This window comes from Coenobita brevimanus, chromosome 42, assembly GCF_032717465.1.
Source record: "Coenobita brevimanus isolate Jiangsu-jjx chromosome 42, ASM3271746v2, whole genome shotgun sequence".
Classification (NCBI taxonomy): Eukaryota; Metazoa; Arthropoda; class Malacostraca; order Decapoda; family Coenobitidae; genus Coenobita; species Coenobita brevimanus.
Window position 1 is genome coordinate 13238915 of NC_136995.1, and position 19862 is coordinate 13258776.

At 40.8% G+C, this 19862-nt stretch overlaps 1 protein-coding gene across 1 annotated transcript in view; it reads right to left on the bottom strand.

Annotated features, from left to right (window-relative positions):
- Nucleotides 1-1337: 1337 nt before the first annotated feature.
- Nucleotides 1338-19862, bottom strand: part of Ass (argininosuccinate synthase) — a 22785-nt gene continuing 4260 nt past the window's right edge. Inside the window, exons 2-11 of the mRNA XM_080270656.1 lie at nt 14082-14186; nt 12810-12878; nt 12016-12175; nt 11618-11703; nt 9865-10010; nt 9082-9203; nt 8371-8513; nt 6025-6163; nt 2432-2533; nt 1338-1543 (exon numbers count right to left, since the gene is read on the bottom strand). Coding sequence (XP_080126782.1) covers nt 1338-1543; nt 2432-2533; nt 6025-6163; nt 8371-8513; nt 9082-9203; nt 9865-10010; nt 11618-11703; nt 12016-12175; nt 12810-12878; nt 14082-14186 — 1278 coding nt within the window. The remainder of the gene's footprint in view (nt 1544-2431; nt 2534-6024; nt 6164-8370; nt 8514-9081; nt 9204-9864; nt 10011-11617; nt 11704-12015; nt 12176-12809; nt 12879-14081; nt 14187-19862) is intronic.

Genomic DNA, 19862 nt, shown 5'->3' on the forward strand with positions numbered 1-19862 from the left:
CTTTTACCCTCCCGGAAGGGAGCTGAGAGTTCATATAGTCCGATCTAAGGGCAAGGCTATGACCTTCACACACGCACACACCCGTCCCCTTGCTCGAGGGGGACAGTAACCACCCACTTCGTCAGTGAAACTTTTCGCAACCTGAGCGAGGCGCGAACTCCCGTCCACCAGTTGGCAAGCGAGAGCGTTACCACTGCACCAGCGAGCGGTGTGTGTGTGTGTGTGTGTGTGTGTGTGTGTGTGTGTGTGTGTGTGTGTGTGTGTGTGTGTGTGTGTGTGTGTGTCTTAGAAAACAATGCCTACGTTAGCTAATAACTTTACCCATAAAATTAAGTAAGATATTTAAGACTTCTGGGGAACCATGTGTAGTTCTGACCAGGCTTAGGAGGTTTCGTAGCACATCTTCCTTACCATCTATTTATTTAGTTACTATGCATTATGCTTACTCCTGAATGTTATTTATATCTCTGTAATATCGACACAGTCTGTATCTACATAAAATGGGATGCTAAAGAGTAATAGGCAGAATAAATGGCCAAGGAAGAGCTGTTACGAAATTCCCAAATCCACTTACAAATCTACCCCTGATGTGTGATATGGTCCAGTTGTACACATTATCAGTTACTTCAAAAACCTCCCATATTTTTGCCTTAAACCATTTTCTTATTATTATTTAAAGGCATAAACAGGAAGCAATTTTTTTTTTCTGTAGTTTCGTTCTGAGGATACCTATTTTAACCCATTCAGCCCCATGACGGTTATTCTATTAAGTAAATCGCTCTAGCACTCCTTAACCCCTTCACTACTGGGGCGGTGATGGAGAGGGATGCCTTCACGTGGTGGCACCGATATATCTGGGCGGCTTCACTGGCCGGATATACAGATGTCCCTCATTTTCCTCCCAGCCTCCAGAAAGGAAGATAGTGGACTGCAAGAGGCGGGCAATTTCATCACGCAGTCCACCGGGTTCACATCCAGATAAGCCTGGGGTTGCAGTTACTACTACTACTACTACTGCTGCTGCTGCTTACTACTACTACTATTACTACTGCTACTACTACTACTACTATTTCTACGACTACTAGAATGAACTGATGGCGTTACCTAAATTCCTGGCAAATATGTCCCCTTTCCAAGCATCTGACTGGCTGGTGTAATGGCGGGAAAATCCAATGGGTCACAGCTTCTTCTTAATTCTTCTTTTTCTTCAACTCTTCCTTATTTGTTACCGCTTTTCGTTTCGTTTATGAGGCTTCACTTCAAACAATTTGTTACCTAAATTTGTTTCCCTGTTTATTCTTAATCATCATCAATTTCTTCTCCTCCTCCTCTTCTATTCAGTTTTGTTTCGTGTCACTCGCAACCCCATTCTGCACAGCAGCTTGGGCCATGAGTCGCTTCACCCTCTGATGCTCCCTCAGCCGCACTGCGTTAATTCGTATGAATCCGGAGGCGTCCGTAGGCTCGTAGTCGCCTTGCACATCCATGGACACTAATTCTTGATTGTACAGCGAGATGGCAGCCTCCCTCTTCACTACGTACACTGATCGGGAGAGATTATGTGCGTACAGTGAGAGCAGTCAAAACACTCTTTCTTTTCCACCACCACCATTCTTACCACAACTACCACACCACAACCACCACAAAAACGTTTCCTAGTTTCTCACCATTTTTTTTTTTTTTTTTTTTTTTTTTTTTTTTTTTTTTAAATAAATGTAAGGAAGAAGGAACCAAAGACCAGAAGCCCGCAAGATTGTTCTCTCCAAGGAAAAACAAAAATAACAGAGAGCCAAATTCAAGATCCCTTCAAGATGCCTTAGAGACACTGCGTTTGAAAGACTGGAGTTCACAAGCAGTAGGAAATACAGACAGAAGACGACAGTTCCAGAGTTGACCTGTTGCATACATAAAGGACTGGGAGTAACGATTAACTCTTGCATTAGAGACTTGGACAGAAAAAGGGGGCGAGCATTTAATGTTAGACAAGTACTACGTGTCCGCAGTAGTGGTGGAAGGATGCTACATGTAATTTACTGGTTGAATGCTGAGTTGTGATGGAAAAAACTCTGCAATATTTTTTTACATGGTTTACCAATCTGCTTACATAAATTGGCCCATATTCTCATCGATTATGGAAGTTCCCTATTTTCCTAAGCGATTTGTCTTGCTTCTTATACGTTACTATAATCTTCTCTGCTCCTTAAATAATTCTAGCACCACCATACTCTGCAAAGAACAAACGATATTAACTTGCCAGATCCAAAAATAGATCCCTGAGGAAAAGGTGGCAGGGAGCATCCTTACCCCACCAGAATACGACCATGGTCTCCGTCTTCCTTCCTACACAGATCCTTCTTTGGTTGGGTTAAATCATATGGAGGCGGACAAATAAGAGAATCGACAATAAAACTTAAAATGCAGTCCTCCTCACCTCCGCCCTTATAAACACTGAGGGTGACAGATCCAGTGACGGCCTTCTGGGACGCCTCTACACACACCCTTGTATACTCAAACTCGGGGCTGTACCAAAGACCTGTGAGAGAGAAAATGGAAATGAGTGCGTGTGAGATAGTTTGACACACACACACACACACACACACACACACACACACACACACACACACAAGACCTCTAAAGGTGACTTTCCAGAGTGTAAACACTGTGGAAGAGATACTAAAAAATGCAAAGAATCTTAAGGAAAAAGAGGAGTTCAAAAATGTATGGATAAAAAGATGCCTAACACAAGAGGAACTGGAATTACTGAAAGAGAAAAGGGAGGAAGCAAAAACAAAAAATGAGGGAAGATCAGAAGAGGACAAGAAGAAATTTTTTTACAAAGTAATAGGATTGCAGGTACGAAAGTGGTACACAAACAGGATGGAAGAAAAAGGAGGAAGGTAGTAGAACCATGTCATGACAAGTATATAAACAAGATGATAAAGTTGATGTACTCAAATGTGGATGGAATGGTATCTAAATTACTAGAGATGAATGATTATGTCAGAGAAAATGAACCACAAATAATATGCCTAACTGAAACAAAATTAATATCAAGGATATCAAATGACATACTAAACTTAGAGGAATACAATATATGGAGAAGAGACAGATATTTAAAAAAAGGAGGAGGAATTATAATATTAACTAAGAAAAATCTAAAAGTCAATGAAATAAAACTAGATATACCATCACAAGTAGAACTGATTGCAGTAGAGATCGACACATCTGAAGGTAAAGTAATTGTAGCCAATTTGTACATGCCACCCAGATCAAACACATGGGAAAGAGACGAATATGAGGACCTGGCAAAGAGTACAATTCAGAGTGTAAGATCATTGCTACATAAGATGGAAGAGAAATCGGAAAGAATTATACTAACTGGGGACTTCAATACAAATATAAATTGGAATACTCTAGATATAAATAGCCAAGAAAGCTGTTGGGACCAAAAGCTCCTGGATCTCGTACAAGAGTTTTTCTTAACGCAACATGTGAGGGAAACCACCAGAAAAAGAGGACTTGATGTACCTTCAGTGCTAAATCTAATATTTACAAGGCAAGAAAATGATATTGACAGTTTAATATATCACCCTCCACTCGGCAAAAGCGATCATGCAGTACTAAATTATAACTTCAGGATAGCATATGACATAGTAAACAGCAATGATAGTTACAAAAAGAGCCTAAACTATAAAAAGGGAAATTATCAAGACCTAAAGAAGTATTTCTTAGAAGTTAATTGGGAAAATGAGCTTAGAGGACAAGATTTAAATGCTGTATATAAAAAATTTTGTGAATTTTATGAAATAGGAGTCCAGAAGTACATCCCACAGCACAAAGAAGCAGATAAGAAAATACAGAAATGGTTCAATACAGAATGTAAAAAATCAAAAGAAAGAAGAGATTTGATGTGGAATAGATACAGAAGACACAATAGTGAAAGGGCGTATAATAATTACAAACAGGCAAGAAACGACTATACAAGAATAAGGAGGGATGCCCAAAAACAGTTTGAGGAGGATATAATAAATAAAAGTAGTGATCAACCAAAGCTGTTTTACAGCTATATCAGAAGCAAAACTAAAGTAAAAGATATAATACAATCCCTTACGGACGAGGTAATCACTTATACACAAGAGAAAGATATTTGTGAAGCACTAAATAAGAATTTCCAATTAGTTTTTACAGAAGAAAAAAATTTTGAGAAGGACTATGTGGAACACGCATGTCCACACATACTACCAGATATACAAATAGCAGAAAAAGTGATACAGGAGGAGTTGAGTGGATTAGACAGAGGAAAAGCAAGTGGTCCTGATGAAATTTCATGTTGGGTATTACGAGAATGTGCAAAGGAGTTATGTAAACCATTATTTTTAATTTTCAAAAAATCCTTGAGTCAAGGTAAACTACCTGATATTTGGAAAAAAGCAAATATTGTCCCCTTATTCAAGAAAGGAAATAGACAAAATCCACTCAACTACCGACCAGTATCACTGACCAGTGTTGTAAGCAAGGTATTAGAAAAACTTATAAGAAAAGCTTGGGTAAATCATCTAGAAGAACACAGTATGATAACAGAAAGACAGTTTGGTTTCAGAAAAGGAAAATCATGTGTTACTAATCTGTTGAGCTACTATGACAGAGTAACAAACACAATACAGGAAAGGAAAGGATGGGTGGAGAGTATCTATTTAGATTTCAAGAAAGCTTTTGACACAGTACCACACCAAAGACTTTTATGGAAACTGTACCATCAAGAAGAAATTCGAGGCAAACTGTTTTGTTGGATGCAAGACTTTCTCATAAAAAGAGAAATGAGGACAGTCCTAAGAGGAAACTACTCATCATGGAAAGAAGTGACTAGTGGAGTACCACAGGGTTCAGTGCTGGCACCAATCATGTTCTAAGTGTATATAAATGATATAAACAGTAACACTGGAAATGAGAGCTATCTGAATATGTTTGCAGATGATGCAAAAATACAAAGGAGAATTACTAACACAGACTCTTGTAAAGAGCTACAAGAAGAACTAAATAAACTTCATGAATGGAGTAGTACATGGCAAATGGAATTCAATGTGGACAAGTGTCATGTAATCAAGTTTGGTAAAAGTGGAAAAAGACCTGATTGGGATTATAAGTTAGGAAATAAAACCCTATATACATCAGAAAGAGAGAAAGACCTAGGTGTGATTATCAATAACAGACTATCTCCGGCTGACCACATCAGCGAGAAGGTACGGAACATGTATACACTGCTTGCAAATATGAGAATAGCATTCACATACATAAATGAAGACATGCTAAGAAGGATAATAACATCATTCATTAGACCAACCCTGGAATACGCATCAGTAGTCTGGAGTCCTCATCTCAAAAAACATATAGACAAGATTGAAAAAGTTCAAAGGGCCGCTACAAGATGGATACTAAGCTTAAGGGACCTAAGCTACGAAGAAAGACTAAATAAACTGAATCTACCAACACTACAGGAGAGAAGGAAAAGAGGTGACATGATAATGCTATATAAATGCATATCAGGAAAGGAGAAAATAGACATAAATGATTACTTAACATATGGAGAAGCATCAGCAAGAGGACACTGCAAAAAACTGCATAAGAAGAGAGGTGATAAAGACGTAAGGAAATTCAGTTTCCCAAACAGAGCAATTGATCAATGGAATGCACTACCGAATGAAATAGTGTGTGCCAAAACAATTCACAAATTTAAGGATATGTACGATAAATATGGTTTAAGACACGGGACAGTACGAGCTTGACTCATTCCTGTAAAGATACAATTAGGTAAGAACAATTAGGTAAGAACACACACACACACACACACACACACACACACACACACACACACACACACACCTTTGTATACTCAAACTCGGGGCTGTACCAAAGACCTGAGAGGGAAAAAGTGGAAAAGAGTGCATGTGTGAAATTTTGACACATACACACATGCTCTCTCTCTCTCTCTCTCTCTCTCTCTCTCTCTCTCTCTCTCTAACTCACCATTATACACCTGTTCCGCCATACAGGTGCCGAGATACTCCTTCAGCTTCCGTACCTCCCTATCCAAACACAGTGCCTCCAGGTCTAGGTGTGCCGCCCTCAGTACACTCAGCCCAGGTGTCTCATATACCCCGCGGGACTGACGACGGCAGGAAAAAGCAAGGAGTTAAATTAGGAAGTACTGTAGTTACGGTGGAATATAATTGGCTACCATCGTCCTGGGAAGTACTGCTCTCTCTCTCTCTCTCTCTCTCTCTCTCTCTCTCTCTCTCTCTCTCTCTCTCTCTCTCTCAAAGTTGAAATTCAGATTCTCAAGTTGTTACAAAAATCACTATATCTGATTCTCTCTCTCTCTCTCTCTCTCTCTCTCTCTCTCTGCAACAAATGCCTGGAAGTAATTAGCTGTTTTTGGCACTTGGCTCAGGTTTCAGTATTAAAAAACTCCACTGTACTGTAGCCACCCTCACTGTGGAGTTTCCTTACCAGGCAGCATGGCACAGCAAGACCGAATTTGATCACAATAAAAACGCATAAAAGGTATGAATAAAACAGAAAAAATACAGTATTATCTAGGCAGAAATAAAACTGTGAAAAAGCTTAAAGACTATACTAAACGAAAATTAAAAAATTAAACCGCATGACCAATATTTAAAGAAACTGTGTACCTAAAATAAATAAAGAAAAAAATGAAAAAGTTAAAGACGATAGGCTTGAATGATGAGTAACTGGAAGCGAGGCCATTGGAGTGGGCAAACTTGGGTTGTCTGAACGTTGCTACTCCTCACCCTGCCCTAGGGTGAGAAAGGAGGTCTGGATGATGATGATGATGATGAAGATGATGATGATGATGGTGATCATGATCATGATGATGATAAATTCAATATAATTATTAACTAACTAAAATAAAGAAATTGTGAAGAATTTAAGACAGTAAGGACTGAAAATGCAGAGAGAAAAAACAATGCATCAGGTGGAAAAATTACAAAAATATAACGTTAAATAAGAAATCCCTAAAACTTAGACAGTGAGGATTGAAAATGGAAAATAACAATAATAATAAAATTTTCATTCATCATCTCATCCTGTGTTGCCTCATGAGAAGCGTAGGAGACCAGGGCTAGGCAAGTTGGTCCTGACATTTAAGATGAGAGTGACCAGCCTCACTCATCCCTGAGTGCCATTACGTGAACAATAAACCCCAACCACTCCTTGGACGTAAACCTGCACCGGCTCAATCCGATTGGAGCGCCTTAATTTCCCACTAAACCACCAGGCGCCATAACTTGGTTGTACGGTTACCACCCAGCATAGTAAATGGTTTCCTGGTGTACGAGACATCATTTGGCTTGTCACTCAGTATAGTCACTCAGACAGAAAGAAGAGGAACGACTGAAGAAAGGAAAGACAGAGGAGAAAGGAAGGAAAGAAGTAAAGAAGAGAGGAAAGGGCAGTCACCCGAGAGCAGCACTACATCGAGTGAGTGGATGAGCGCCCCCACCTACCAATGGTACAAGTGAGGGAAATTACACAGGTGACTTTAACTGCTCTGTTACTGCTGAATGCACAGTTAATTTGTGTATGGTTTACAGAGGCAGACGGCGCCTGTGTACACTCTCCCCCAAAAGAACCGGCCCTGTTACGATAAATACAATTCTGAAACATGGATGAAGTATGGGGCATCCTAGGATACGTTAAAATATTCTCTCTGGCAATTATTAGAATTGGAAAAAAAAAAAAAAAAAAAAAAAAAAAATACTGGGTGGTAATGTTTCGCGGCACCAGATCTGTGGATTCAGGTGTGTCTGCAGAACTCGCTCATTCCCACAACCATCGCACCCTGAAGGGGCCGATACTTTTGTGGAAGGGTGCACGTCTGACCACTTGCCAAGCCACTCAATAATCCACAATTCCACTCAGAATTAAAATTATCCTATTCTACGATATTCACTGACCTTTTCAATCTGATGGCGTAATTTTTAACTGCATTTTCAGGCAAGGCTCTCTCTCTCTCTCTCTCTCTCTCTCTCTCTCTCTCTCTCTCACCATCACCACCACATCAACAATAATGGATTAAAGCCACTGTACACACTCTTCATGTACTGTACAGTACCTTAAGTGCAGTACGGTACAGTACATCTTTTCACTCTAACTTGGCCTAAAACTACTATATCCTCATCTTGAATGCGAAGCAGTGACAACAGATAACACTAGTCACGAAGAAGTGCTACGGAAAAGAATTAGAACCTTAATATTACCTTACTCTGCCACTGAGTCACGTGAAGTAAGCTGCAAGAGGACGAAAATCTGGGATAAGTAGGAGTGAAAGGAGTATAATTCTTGACGTACCTTAAGGCCAATGTACCTATTCTCCACCAAGTCGACCCTGCCCACCCCATGCGTCGCCCCCACACGGTTGCAGGTACGGAAGATCTCCAGCGGGTCCCTCACTGTACCGTCCTCACCGTCGACACACACACTGCACGGTACGCCTAGTGGTGGAGACGGTGATAAGGAGGGGAAGGAGAGGTTGTATTATTTTCACACTAACTTGATTTAAAATTGTCATGTGGAGAGGATGGAGAATGAGAGATTGGCACAGTGTATGTGAGTGAGGTGGAGTGGGAGTGGGGGTAGGGGAGAACGGGGAAGAGATGGAGGGATGGAGTTGGGAGTGGAGAAAGTGAGACTGACTGGGAGAGTGTACGTGTGTGATGTGGAGGGGGAGAGGGGTAGACCGAGGATGAGACGGAGGGATGAAGTGGAGAGATACATGAACGAGGGGTGTGTGAGTGGGAGGGGAGGAGGGGCAGCCAAACAGAAGAGATGAAGGCAAGTTGGAGGTTATTTGTTTGCAGCCAACCCTTACGAGATTAAGACGTCTGGCACTAGATGGACTGAGAATGAAAACTGCGATCTCTCCATCCTAGAACGACAAGAATAAGATGAAAAACTAACACCCTGACACTGAATGCGGTCTAATAATTTCACTAACCTGGCTGGAACAACACGACAAAAACTGACACCTGACACTAAATGCAGTCTGGCCACATCACTGACCTGCCTGGAACTCAATGGTGATGGTCTGCGGGGTGTCCGGGGCGTTGCGGGGGTCACGGGTCAGCTGGTAGAGGTCTGGCGGGGCGGGTGTGGCAGGGTCCTCCAGTATGCCAGACTCGTAGCTGGGAAGGAGAGGGACATAGGGTTTTATGGCTCATTGTATGTTACGCTGGATTGGGTTGGGTTGGGTTGGATTAGTATGGATTGGTTTGGGTTTGGTTTAGCTTGATTTGGGTTGGGTTGAGTTGAGTTGGGTTATGTTGAGGTTATTTGGTTTGGTTTGGTTTGGTTTGGATTGGATTGGATGGGTTGGGTTGGGATGGATTGGGTTAGGTTGGGTTGGGTTATGCTGAGGTTGTTTGGTTTGGTTTGGGCTGGGCAGGGCTGAGATGAGGTGGAGTTGGGCTGGACTGGATTGACTTGGGAGGGATGGTTTAGTTTGGGTCAGGTTAGGTTGAAATTACCTTCTCCATCATGAATGACCAGGTGTAAAAATAGATTAGCACAAGAGTATGCTGCTAGTCACGAAGAAGTATCATGGAAAGGATGCAGAGCTGTAATATTAGCTTATTCTGGCACTGAGCTACTGGAAATAAACCACAAAAGGACGAAAATCTGAGCCAGGTTAAGATAACAGTACTATAACAACAAAAAATACGTAACATCCATCATTCAACTTTATAACTTTTTTTTTTCACTTGCTATATCTTCTTAACCAGCCTCTCTCTCTCTCTCTCTCTCTCTCTCTCTCTCTCTCTCTCTCTCTCTCTCTCTCTCTCTCACCTAACATGCAGCATATTAGCGTCAATGCTCCACGGTGCCTTGGGGGTAACAGGGAGGGGAATGCTGTGCTGACTGGCGTACTCAAACAGCTCACGACGTCCAGGGAAGCGACGGTAGAATGACGGGTCCTTCCAAGGCGAGATTATCTGGTGGGAAGAGGGTGTTGATGGCATGAACTAGCAGGCGGTCGTCACCTCTGCCCCTGATGCTGGACTGAGGCTGTGTATTTACGTGTGTCTATTTGCTTGTCTGTATACAAGGCATCTCTACAAGTTATCTGTTTTCAATGAAATCTGGTGGATATGTGGGCAATGGGTCAAGGAAGAGTTGATTAGATTTTGTGGTGGATCCAGATCCGGATCCAGGAATAAACCATATATTTTATTGGCGCTGAAGAAGATACGTGTTTTCTGACACGGTGTAACAGGACAAACTAACACTGCAGAATGAAATATGAGACCGTAAAAGAACTGGTGTGGTAGAAATGAATTACAATAGTAAATTATAAATTTTTTTGCCGTTGGCGGTGGTATGCGTTTTTTTTTTTTTTTTTTTTTTTTTAAAGTCCCAGTTTCACCTGAATGTGAACTCACTGGGCTACAGCCCGAAGCTGTCAATCTCCTGCAATCCAACATCTTCCTTTCAAGGGAAAGGGAGGGGGTTGTGGGACGTTTGTATAACAGGGCAGCTCCACCACCAGGCCACAGTAGCACCGCCACATGAAGGCATCCCTGTTTAGCACCTACTGACAAGTACAAGTAACAGGTAAAACGAAAGCTAAGACAAACTGAATCTGACAGTTCTGATCTACAAAGTGACAGCGAACGTGAAATTTATAAGCTTGATCTACAGTTAAAATAGACTGGCAGGTACAAGTGTGAATCTAAATGGCACGTCCTAGAATAACTCGGCAGGTAATACTGATCACCTGTGGAAAATTATGCGAAAATGATTATCAACCCAAACAGGTAACTCTCTCTCTCTCTAGTCAGGGCATTTTGACTCTGCCAAAATGTTCACCTTCCTGCCACAACCCATCACGCCAACGGACACATCCCCAGAGGTCAGTGCATCTAATTTGTGGCTCGTGTGATGTGCAAGGCAGTGGGAAGGACACTTAAGCCATAATAAAAGGTTAAGTTTCTCCCTTTTATACAGCCATGTCAAACGCCTCCCCATCAATACTTCCCTTACACTTCATGGGTTCCTAATAAAAGAGGACATTACACTCAGTAAGACTCAAGGTGATTAATGTCACAAGATATAAAGTTCTGGCTCTCTTTCAACCCAATGTTACTGTTACTGTTGCTTAACCCCAGTCTATCTGACCTAGCAGACCCGTCGACCACAGGTTAGCAGGTATCGTAAGGTAGATACTCGTATACCTAGTGGAGATCCCGGGCTCCCTTGTGGTAGGATCCTGGTCTGACCCTGGCGACACACTGCAGCTGCTTCCCCCCACCCTGGATACACAGTGCCACCACGTGAAGGCTCCTCGTCGAAGCACTATACTCCTTTCACTCTAACTTGGTCTAAAACTGCAGTCTCTCCACCTTGAAATCTGAACTGTAACATGAAATTAAAACAAAAATATAATGCTAGTCATGAAGAAGTGCTACAAAATGGATTTAGAGAAACTGCGTTGCCTTTTCTGCTATTGAAGTATGAGAAAAAAGTCAGCAAATGGGACGAAAATGAGCCAAGTTAGGTAAAAGAACCAACAATCCCCAAATGTTCTCTCTCTCTCTCTCACCTTAATCTCCGGACAGAGGGCGTAGCAGCCGAGTTCGAAGCGTATTTGGTCATTGCCTTTCCCTGTGGCGCCGTGAGAGACGTAACCTGAAGCAGAGAGACATCACCTATTCTCGTTCGGCCTGGAAGCTTCACAGATTAGCTTCTACACACACACACACACACACACACACACACACACACACACACCTCTTCTTTAACAATGTCTCATCTACATCTTAATAATCTCTTGAAGGTTATTTACGAGTACTGTATATACTTCTTGTACTTTAATTAAGAGAAGCACTCAAATTCTTACAATAAGCACTCAAATCCTTAAAATATGCATTGAAATCCTTAAAAGATGTACTCAAACCCTTAAAAGAAGCACTCAAACCCACGAAGCACCGAACCCCTCACCTGCCCCGACCCGCCTGGCCACCCTGATGAGGCCCCTGACGATGCACGGGCGAGCCAGTGCCGTGCCCAGGAGGTATCGACTCTCGTACACAAGGCCTGCACGGACGGCGGGCCAGGCAAAGTCTTCTATCAGCTCACGTGTCTGGTCCTCCACTACAACCTGAAGAAGGGGAAGAAGAGGTTAGAATGAAGTGGGAATGGAGGAGGAGGAGGAGGAGGAAGCCAAGGCAAGAAGGGGGTTAAGATGAAGTGGGAATGGAGGAGGAGGAGGAGAAGCAAAGGCCAAGGTAAAGACCAGGACAAAGAGGTAGAATAAGACAATACTGAGCCTTAACGTCCCTTCCATAGCACTTCTTTGTGACTAGCAATATATTCTGGTGTTAATTTATTGGCACAGCTCTGGCAGAAAGACAGTACTACAGCTTTACATCATTTCCACAGCATCTGCGTGACTTGCATCATAATCTAGTGTCAATCTGTTGTTGTTGTTGTTGTTGTTGCTGTTGTTGTTATTATTATTATTATCATTATTATTATTGGTAGTAGTAGTAGTAGTAGTAGTAGTTAGTAGGAGTTTTTGTTGCTGCTACCACAAGCTCATGTGAATGCAAACACAGACGACTGCAGGCTGAAACTGCCCTCCTCCTGCAGCTTACCATCCTCCTCTAGGGGGATAGGGAGGGAGCTGAGGGGTTTGTATAACCGGACAGTGGAGCACCTGGGTTATATCGGTGCCACCACATGAAGGCGTTCCTCTGCAGCATTTCAATGTGAAAGAAATATACTGTAGTTACCTCGATGGCTCCCAGTTTGGTGGCCTTTGACTTTGCCTCCTCGAAGTCCTCCTCCTGACCTAGGTTTGACTGGAAAAAGAAGAAATGGCAGATATCATTTAAATTTCTTATCACACACACACACACACACACACACACACACACACACACACACAAAGTTAACTTCTATAACCGCCCACGTAAACACATAAATCGGCTTCTACAACACACACACACACACACACACACACACACACACACACACACACACACAAACACACGCATACACACTCGTTAACTTTTATAACCGCCCATGCAAACACATCAATCGGCTTCTACAAAACACACACACACACACACACACACACACACACACAAATTAACTTCTATAATCCCCCACGTACACACATAAATTAGCTTCTACAAACACACACACACACACACACACACACACACACACACACACACACACACACACAATTCGCCCAAGATTTCACCTCCTCACCATGTCTCTCTCGTCTACTGGCTAATATTCCTAAACTGAGAGATGTTTGACATAGTTTTCTGTCCTTCACCTAGTACTTCAATCAACGTTTCACTGCCCATAGATACAAACGTTCTAACATTTTACCTCCTAACTTTGTCACTTTCCTCTGCTGGTTAATATTCCACAGCTGAGTGAGACTTGACATGTTTCTCTGCCCTCTGCCTAATATTCCATCCAATGTTTCTTTGCCCATAGATTAAAAACAAAATTTGCCTAATATTTCACTTCTTCTGCTTCTCATTTTCCTTTACAGAGAAATATTCCTAAGCTGAGAGAGGTTTGCAGTGTTTTTTTTGCCCACAGATACAAAAGCTCGCCTAATATTTCACTTCCTAACACTGTCACTTTCCTCTGCTGGCTAATATTCCTAAGCTGAGAGAGTTCTAACATATTTCTCTGCCCATACTGATATTTCTTTGACATAATGAGTAAGGAAGGATAGTGACGGATATGCATTATGACTGATGCAGATGAAGTGGAATTGTAGGTCAACTTTTGCACGTGACTGTATGACTATAAAACTAATAAAAACAAGCATGAGAACAGAATGGTGTGTGTGTGTGTGTGTGTGTGTGTGTGTGTGTGTGTGTGTGTGTGTGTGTGTTGCAGTGTAGTGGTGTAGTGCAGTGCAGTGCAGTGCAGTGTAGTGTAGTGTAGTGTAGTGTAGTGTAGTGTAGTGTAGTGTAGTGTAGTGTAGTGTAGTGCAGTGTAGTGTAGTGTAGTGTAGTGTAGTGTAAGATACCCACCATGAAGGCAACAACCTGGTAGCCTTGTTCAATAAGCCACACAAGGATGCATGACGTGTCCAGGCCTCCAGAGTACGCCAGAACCACCCTGCCCTTACCGCTCACCTGGGGACGAAGGCAGGTAAGTTAGGCCTCTTCTACCTGCCTTAGGAGGAACTGCACTACCTCTTCTTTACTCTCTCTCTCTCTCTCTCTCTCTCTCTCTCTCTCTCTCTGACATGCTAATTCCTGTAAACCTAACTTAATCTAACTTAACCTAACCTAACGAAACCTAATCTCATGTAATTCACTGTGGCAGATTACGTCAAATGTATGTCAGTCCAATCTCCTTGGTTACAAGTGGCTCCAGCGTATGATTTATGACCCAAAGTCGGATGTTAAAAATAAATCGCCTCCCAGATTGGCTGAATGACACCTTGCGTTTATGTATGTATGTATTTATCTGTTTACACACACACACACACACACACACACACACACACACACACACACACACACACGTCCTCGGGCTGAAGGGGTGAATGAAAACAGAACCGTCGGTATTTATTAACTTTTTATGGATACTACGTCTCGTCTGCGCGCGTGCGTGCGTGCGTGTATGTGTGTGTGTGTGTGTGTGTGTGTGTGTGTGTGTGTGTGTGTGTGTGTGTGTGTGTGTGTGTGTGTGTGTGTGTGTGTGTGTGTGTGAGAGAGAGAGAGAGAGAGAGAGAGAGAGACTGCCTGATCATGCTGAACGCAGTAAAATCCAGTTTACTCATAATTTCAGGCCTAACTACGCTTAATGTGCTTGAAGGTCGCACCACAGTGTAAGAGGGAGGATCAACACCACTTGTGTGTTATATGTTGATAGTCTTATACGCTGTTTGTTTTAGGTAAACTGTTTGGGTAAGGGAAAGCACTATTTATAGAGTTCATCCACTTTACCTTGCTGCAGCCTCTATAATAAAAACAATGGTTCTAAAAAAACTATGGCTCTAGATCATTTCCCCATAGCACTTATTCGTGACTAGTGCTAAGAGGTTCGGTGAGGTCGTATCGTCAATTCTCCATAGCACTTATTCATGACTAGTGCTAAGGGGTGAGGTGAGGTCATATCATCAATTCTCCATAGCACTTACTCGTGACTAGTGCTAAGGGGTGAGATGAGGTCATATCATCAATTCTCCTTAACACTTATTCGTGACTAGTGCTAAGGGGTGAGGTGAGGCCACATCATCAAGCAATCGGGTAGACATGAACTCACCTGAAGCACAAGCAATCAGAGAATTTTGGGAGAGGGAATGTCATATAAGTGGTTCGTAGGAATGTTGCAATCTGTACTGAGGATTTAAACACAGAAACTGGGTTGATCTGAGTATGTCTAACAGCCCTACTAGATCCAGCCAAACTATGAATGTTGTGTATACGAACGTGACAAATATTAGTTCAAAGCTAGATGGGTTAATTACTTATACAACTGCCGAAAATCCCACCAAAATTATGATAACAGAACACAAAGGAATACATAGGAAAGCAAACAGCAACAGACCTTATGGTAGTGAAACTCTCGTGCCAACACCGGCTGGCGAGATGTAAATAGCGGAGTTCCTCAAGGGTAAAATCTAAGACCAGTTCTTTTCACTATTTATACCAATGATCTAGAAACCGTTCCTAATATCAATAACCTAGAAAATGAATCCGTTTGTAAAGGAGTAAAATTTTCAAATGACACAAAGACTGGAGGCAGAGTAAATGGGACTGCAGGCTGTGAATCTATGCAAAACGACTTGGAGAAGTTAATAAGTTGGAGCGAAAGATGGAAGATGGAATTTAATGTAGATAAATGTAAGGTACTGCACTTTGGCGACAAGAGCATTAAATATGTAATACCACATGTTCGATATCTCATTGACAGAAGAAAGTAAAGGGCGAGAAGGGTCTAGCAGTTGCTATCATAGTTAATACCTCCAAAACTCCAAACAGTGGACGGCAGCCAGTAACAAGACAAATAAAATGCTTGGCTTCATCGCATGGAATTTTGATAATAAAAAGTCCAATATACAGTATCTAGCTACCTACCTATCTAAACATCCATCCATCCTTACAGATACGCAGATAGACAGAGACGGACTGACAGATAAGCAAAGTGGTGTTTACAAAGTGGGTTTGGCTCTGGTTGCAACGCCATCAGATATAATTACACTAGCTTATGCTGCACAACGCCTCTCACCCACACAACCTTGAGGCACACGAAAAAAGAAAAAAAAGTCTTAGCTCGTCAACTCCTTCATTTTTCTCTATTAATTCTTCACTAGTCAACTCCTTCATTTTTCTTTATTCATTATTTGCTAGTCAACTTCATATTTCTTTATTCATTATTTGCTAGTCAACCCTTTCACATTTTGCTAGTCAACTCCTTCAAATTTCTGTATTCATTTTTCGCTGGTCAACCCCTCCACTCTTTTTCAATTCATTCTTGCTTTATTCAGCCTGGGAGAGAGACACATTGGTGGAATTAATAAAGGAGACGAGAGAGATAACCCTCCCAGTTCAAAAACCGTCCTATAACCCAACCAAAACTGCCTGTAAGTAGCAAAATTAATGTAAAACTGATAAACTACTTCGTCAGACTGAAAGGGTTAAGTAGCCAGGCATTCCCAACATCCAGTTGACAATCGTATGAGTCTCGAAATAGTTGCAAAAAAATAAGTAAATAAATCGGGTTGCAAAGTAAACAAATAAATATATCGGGTTGGAAAATAAATAAATAAATCGGGATGCAAAATATATTAATAAATCGGGTTGCAAAATAAATAAATACATACATCGGGTTGCAAAATAAATAAATACATACATCGGGTTGCAAAATAAATAAACAAATAAATTGCATTGCAAAATAAAAATAAATCGGGTTGCAAAATAAATGTCGGGTTGAAAATAAATAAATAAATCGGGTTGCAAAGTAAATAAATAAATCGGGTTGCAAAGTAAATAAATAAATCGGGTTGCGAAGTAAATAAATAAATCGGGTTGCAAAGTAAATAAATAAATCGGGTTGCGAAGTAAATAAATAAATCGGGTTGCGAAGTAAATAAATAAATCGGGTTGCGAAGTAAATAAATAAATCGGGTTGAAAATAAATAAATAAATCGGGTTGCAAAGTAAATAAATAAATCGGGTTGCAAAGTAAATAAATAAATCGGGTTGCAAAGTAAATAAATAAATCGGGTTGCAAAGTAAATAAATAAATCGGGTTGCAAAGTAAATAAATAAATCGGGTTGCAAAGTAAATAAATAAATCGGGTTGCAAAGTAAATAAATAAATCGGGTTGCAAAGTAAATAAATAAATCGGGTTGCAAAGTAAATAAATAAATCGGGTTGCAAAGTAAATAAATAAATCGGGTTGCAAAGTAAATAAATAAATCGGGTTGCAAAGTAAATAAATAAATCGGGTTGCAAAGTAAATTAATAAATCGGGTTGCAAAGTAAATAAATAAATCGGGTTGCAAAGTAAATAAATAAATCGGGTTGCAAAGTAAATAAATAAATCGGGTTGCAAAGTAAATAAATAAATCGGGTTGCAAAGTAAATAAATAAATCGGGTTGCAAAGTAAATAAATAAATCGGGTTGCAAAGTAAATAAATAAAACGGGTTGCAAAGTAAATAAATAAATCGGGTTGCAAAGTAAATAAATAAATCGGGTTGCAAAGTAAATAAATAAATCGGGTTGCAAAGTAAATAAATAAATCGGGTTGCAAAGTAAATAAATAAATCGGGTTGCAAAGTAAATAAATAAATCGGGTTGCAAAGTAAATAAATAAATCGGGTTGCAAAGTAAATAAATAAATCGGGTTGCAAAGTAAATAAATAAATCGGGTTGCAAAATAAATAAGTCGGGTTGAAAACAAATAAATAAATCGGGTTGCAAAGTAAATAAATAAATCGGGTTGCAAAGTAAATAAATAAATCGGGTTGCAAAGTAAATAAATACACAAATAAAAATCGGGACGCAAAATAAATATAAAAAATCGATGCCCTGTTTTTTCCTTCCTTCCTTCCTTCACCAGTCACAGCAAAAGAGAGAGAGAGAGAGAGAGAGAGAGAGAGAGAGAGAGAGAGAGAGAGAAATCATAACAACCAGGATGCGATTTTTTTTCGTTTCATGCTTGAAATTACCAGACGATTTTGCTCAGCTGATAAAAATCATCTGGTGGTAGAAGAATAATGAAGGCTGTATCAAACCCCTCCGTATCGAAGTCTATCTTGTTGAATAACTCGTTTGGAGGTACAGAATGAATAAAATGAATAATACCCAATTGTTAACGTGAATAAAATCTAGATTGAGAATAAAATTAATATTACCTACATCGTTAAAGTGAATAAAATCGTCTGGAGGCAGAGAATGAATAAAACGAATAACACCTAACTGTTAACGTAAATAAAATCGTCTGGATAGTGAATAAAATTAATACCTAATCGAGATTAATAAAACCGTCTGGATAAATTAATAAAATGAATAGTGAATTGTCATGATGAATAAAATCGTCTATGAATAAAATGAAACACAGGTCACAGAGAGGGTAAAAAAATGGTCTGGATTTGAGATCAGTGAAAAATATATATATATCGGATTGAAACCATCTACAGAGTGATGGAGATGATAATTTTAGGCCAAGTTAGAGGAAGCGGAGTATAGGAATAATAATAATAATAATAATAATAATAAAGTCATGGTACTGATTAAATCGAACACTTGCCGCATCCCCACACTCCATCTCAATCAACTCCCAGCTACGGCGCCGCGCGGTCACGTCGTTAATAGCCGTGCAAGGACGAAAGCAGACTGTTGGCAGAGGTGTGCTTCTGCAATAAACACCCGCCCCCTTCCACCTCTTGGCACCAACTACTGTCCCCCGCCTGAATCCGCCCTTTTATATACCCCCGAACCTACCCTACCCTGGATCTAATACCATACTGTACCTACCCTACCCTGCATCTAATACCATACTGTACCTACCCTACCCTGGATCTAATACCATACTGTACCTACCCTACCCTGGATCTAATACCATACTGTACCTACCCTAACCTGAATCTAATACCTTACTGAAGTGCTAGTGTAAACAACATAATTATAAAAGGGCAACACGGTGTAGTATGAAAAATAAATCGCTAAGGAAAAGGTATTAGGGAGCTTCTTTAACTGACAGGAAAACGGGTCCCTGTAAGAAGCGCACAAGATAAAATTAAAGTGAAAGATGCAATGAAAATCGTCGTGGAAGATGCAGTATATATAGTAATAATTCTTTCACATTAACTGGTCCCGTATTTTCGTCCTTTTGCTGTTTATTTACCGTATCTTAGTGGCAAAAAAAAAAAACAATACTGCCGCTCAACATCCTTTCTATAGCACTTCTTCGTGACTGTACTTCTTTTACTCTAACTTGGCCTAGATTTTCATTCTTTTGCAGCATGTCACATATCTCAGTGGCAAAATAAAGACAATACTATGGCTCTATATTCTTTCCACAGTACTTCTTCGTGACTAGCATTATATTCTAGTGTTGATCTCGGGGGATGGGGGAGGAGTGGGAGTAGGTGAAGAATGTCTGTATTAACCACGCAGTGGCGCCGCCCGGTTATACTGATACGACCACCTGAAGGCGTCCCTCTCAACATCGTAAGCATGACTAACAAGGAATGAAAGTTTAGGAACCAGACATCTATTGCCAGACGCCTTAACCCCGTAAGGGGTGGCCACAAACAAATAGCCTCCATGTCGCTCTGTCCCCCGCCATTT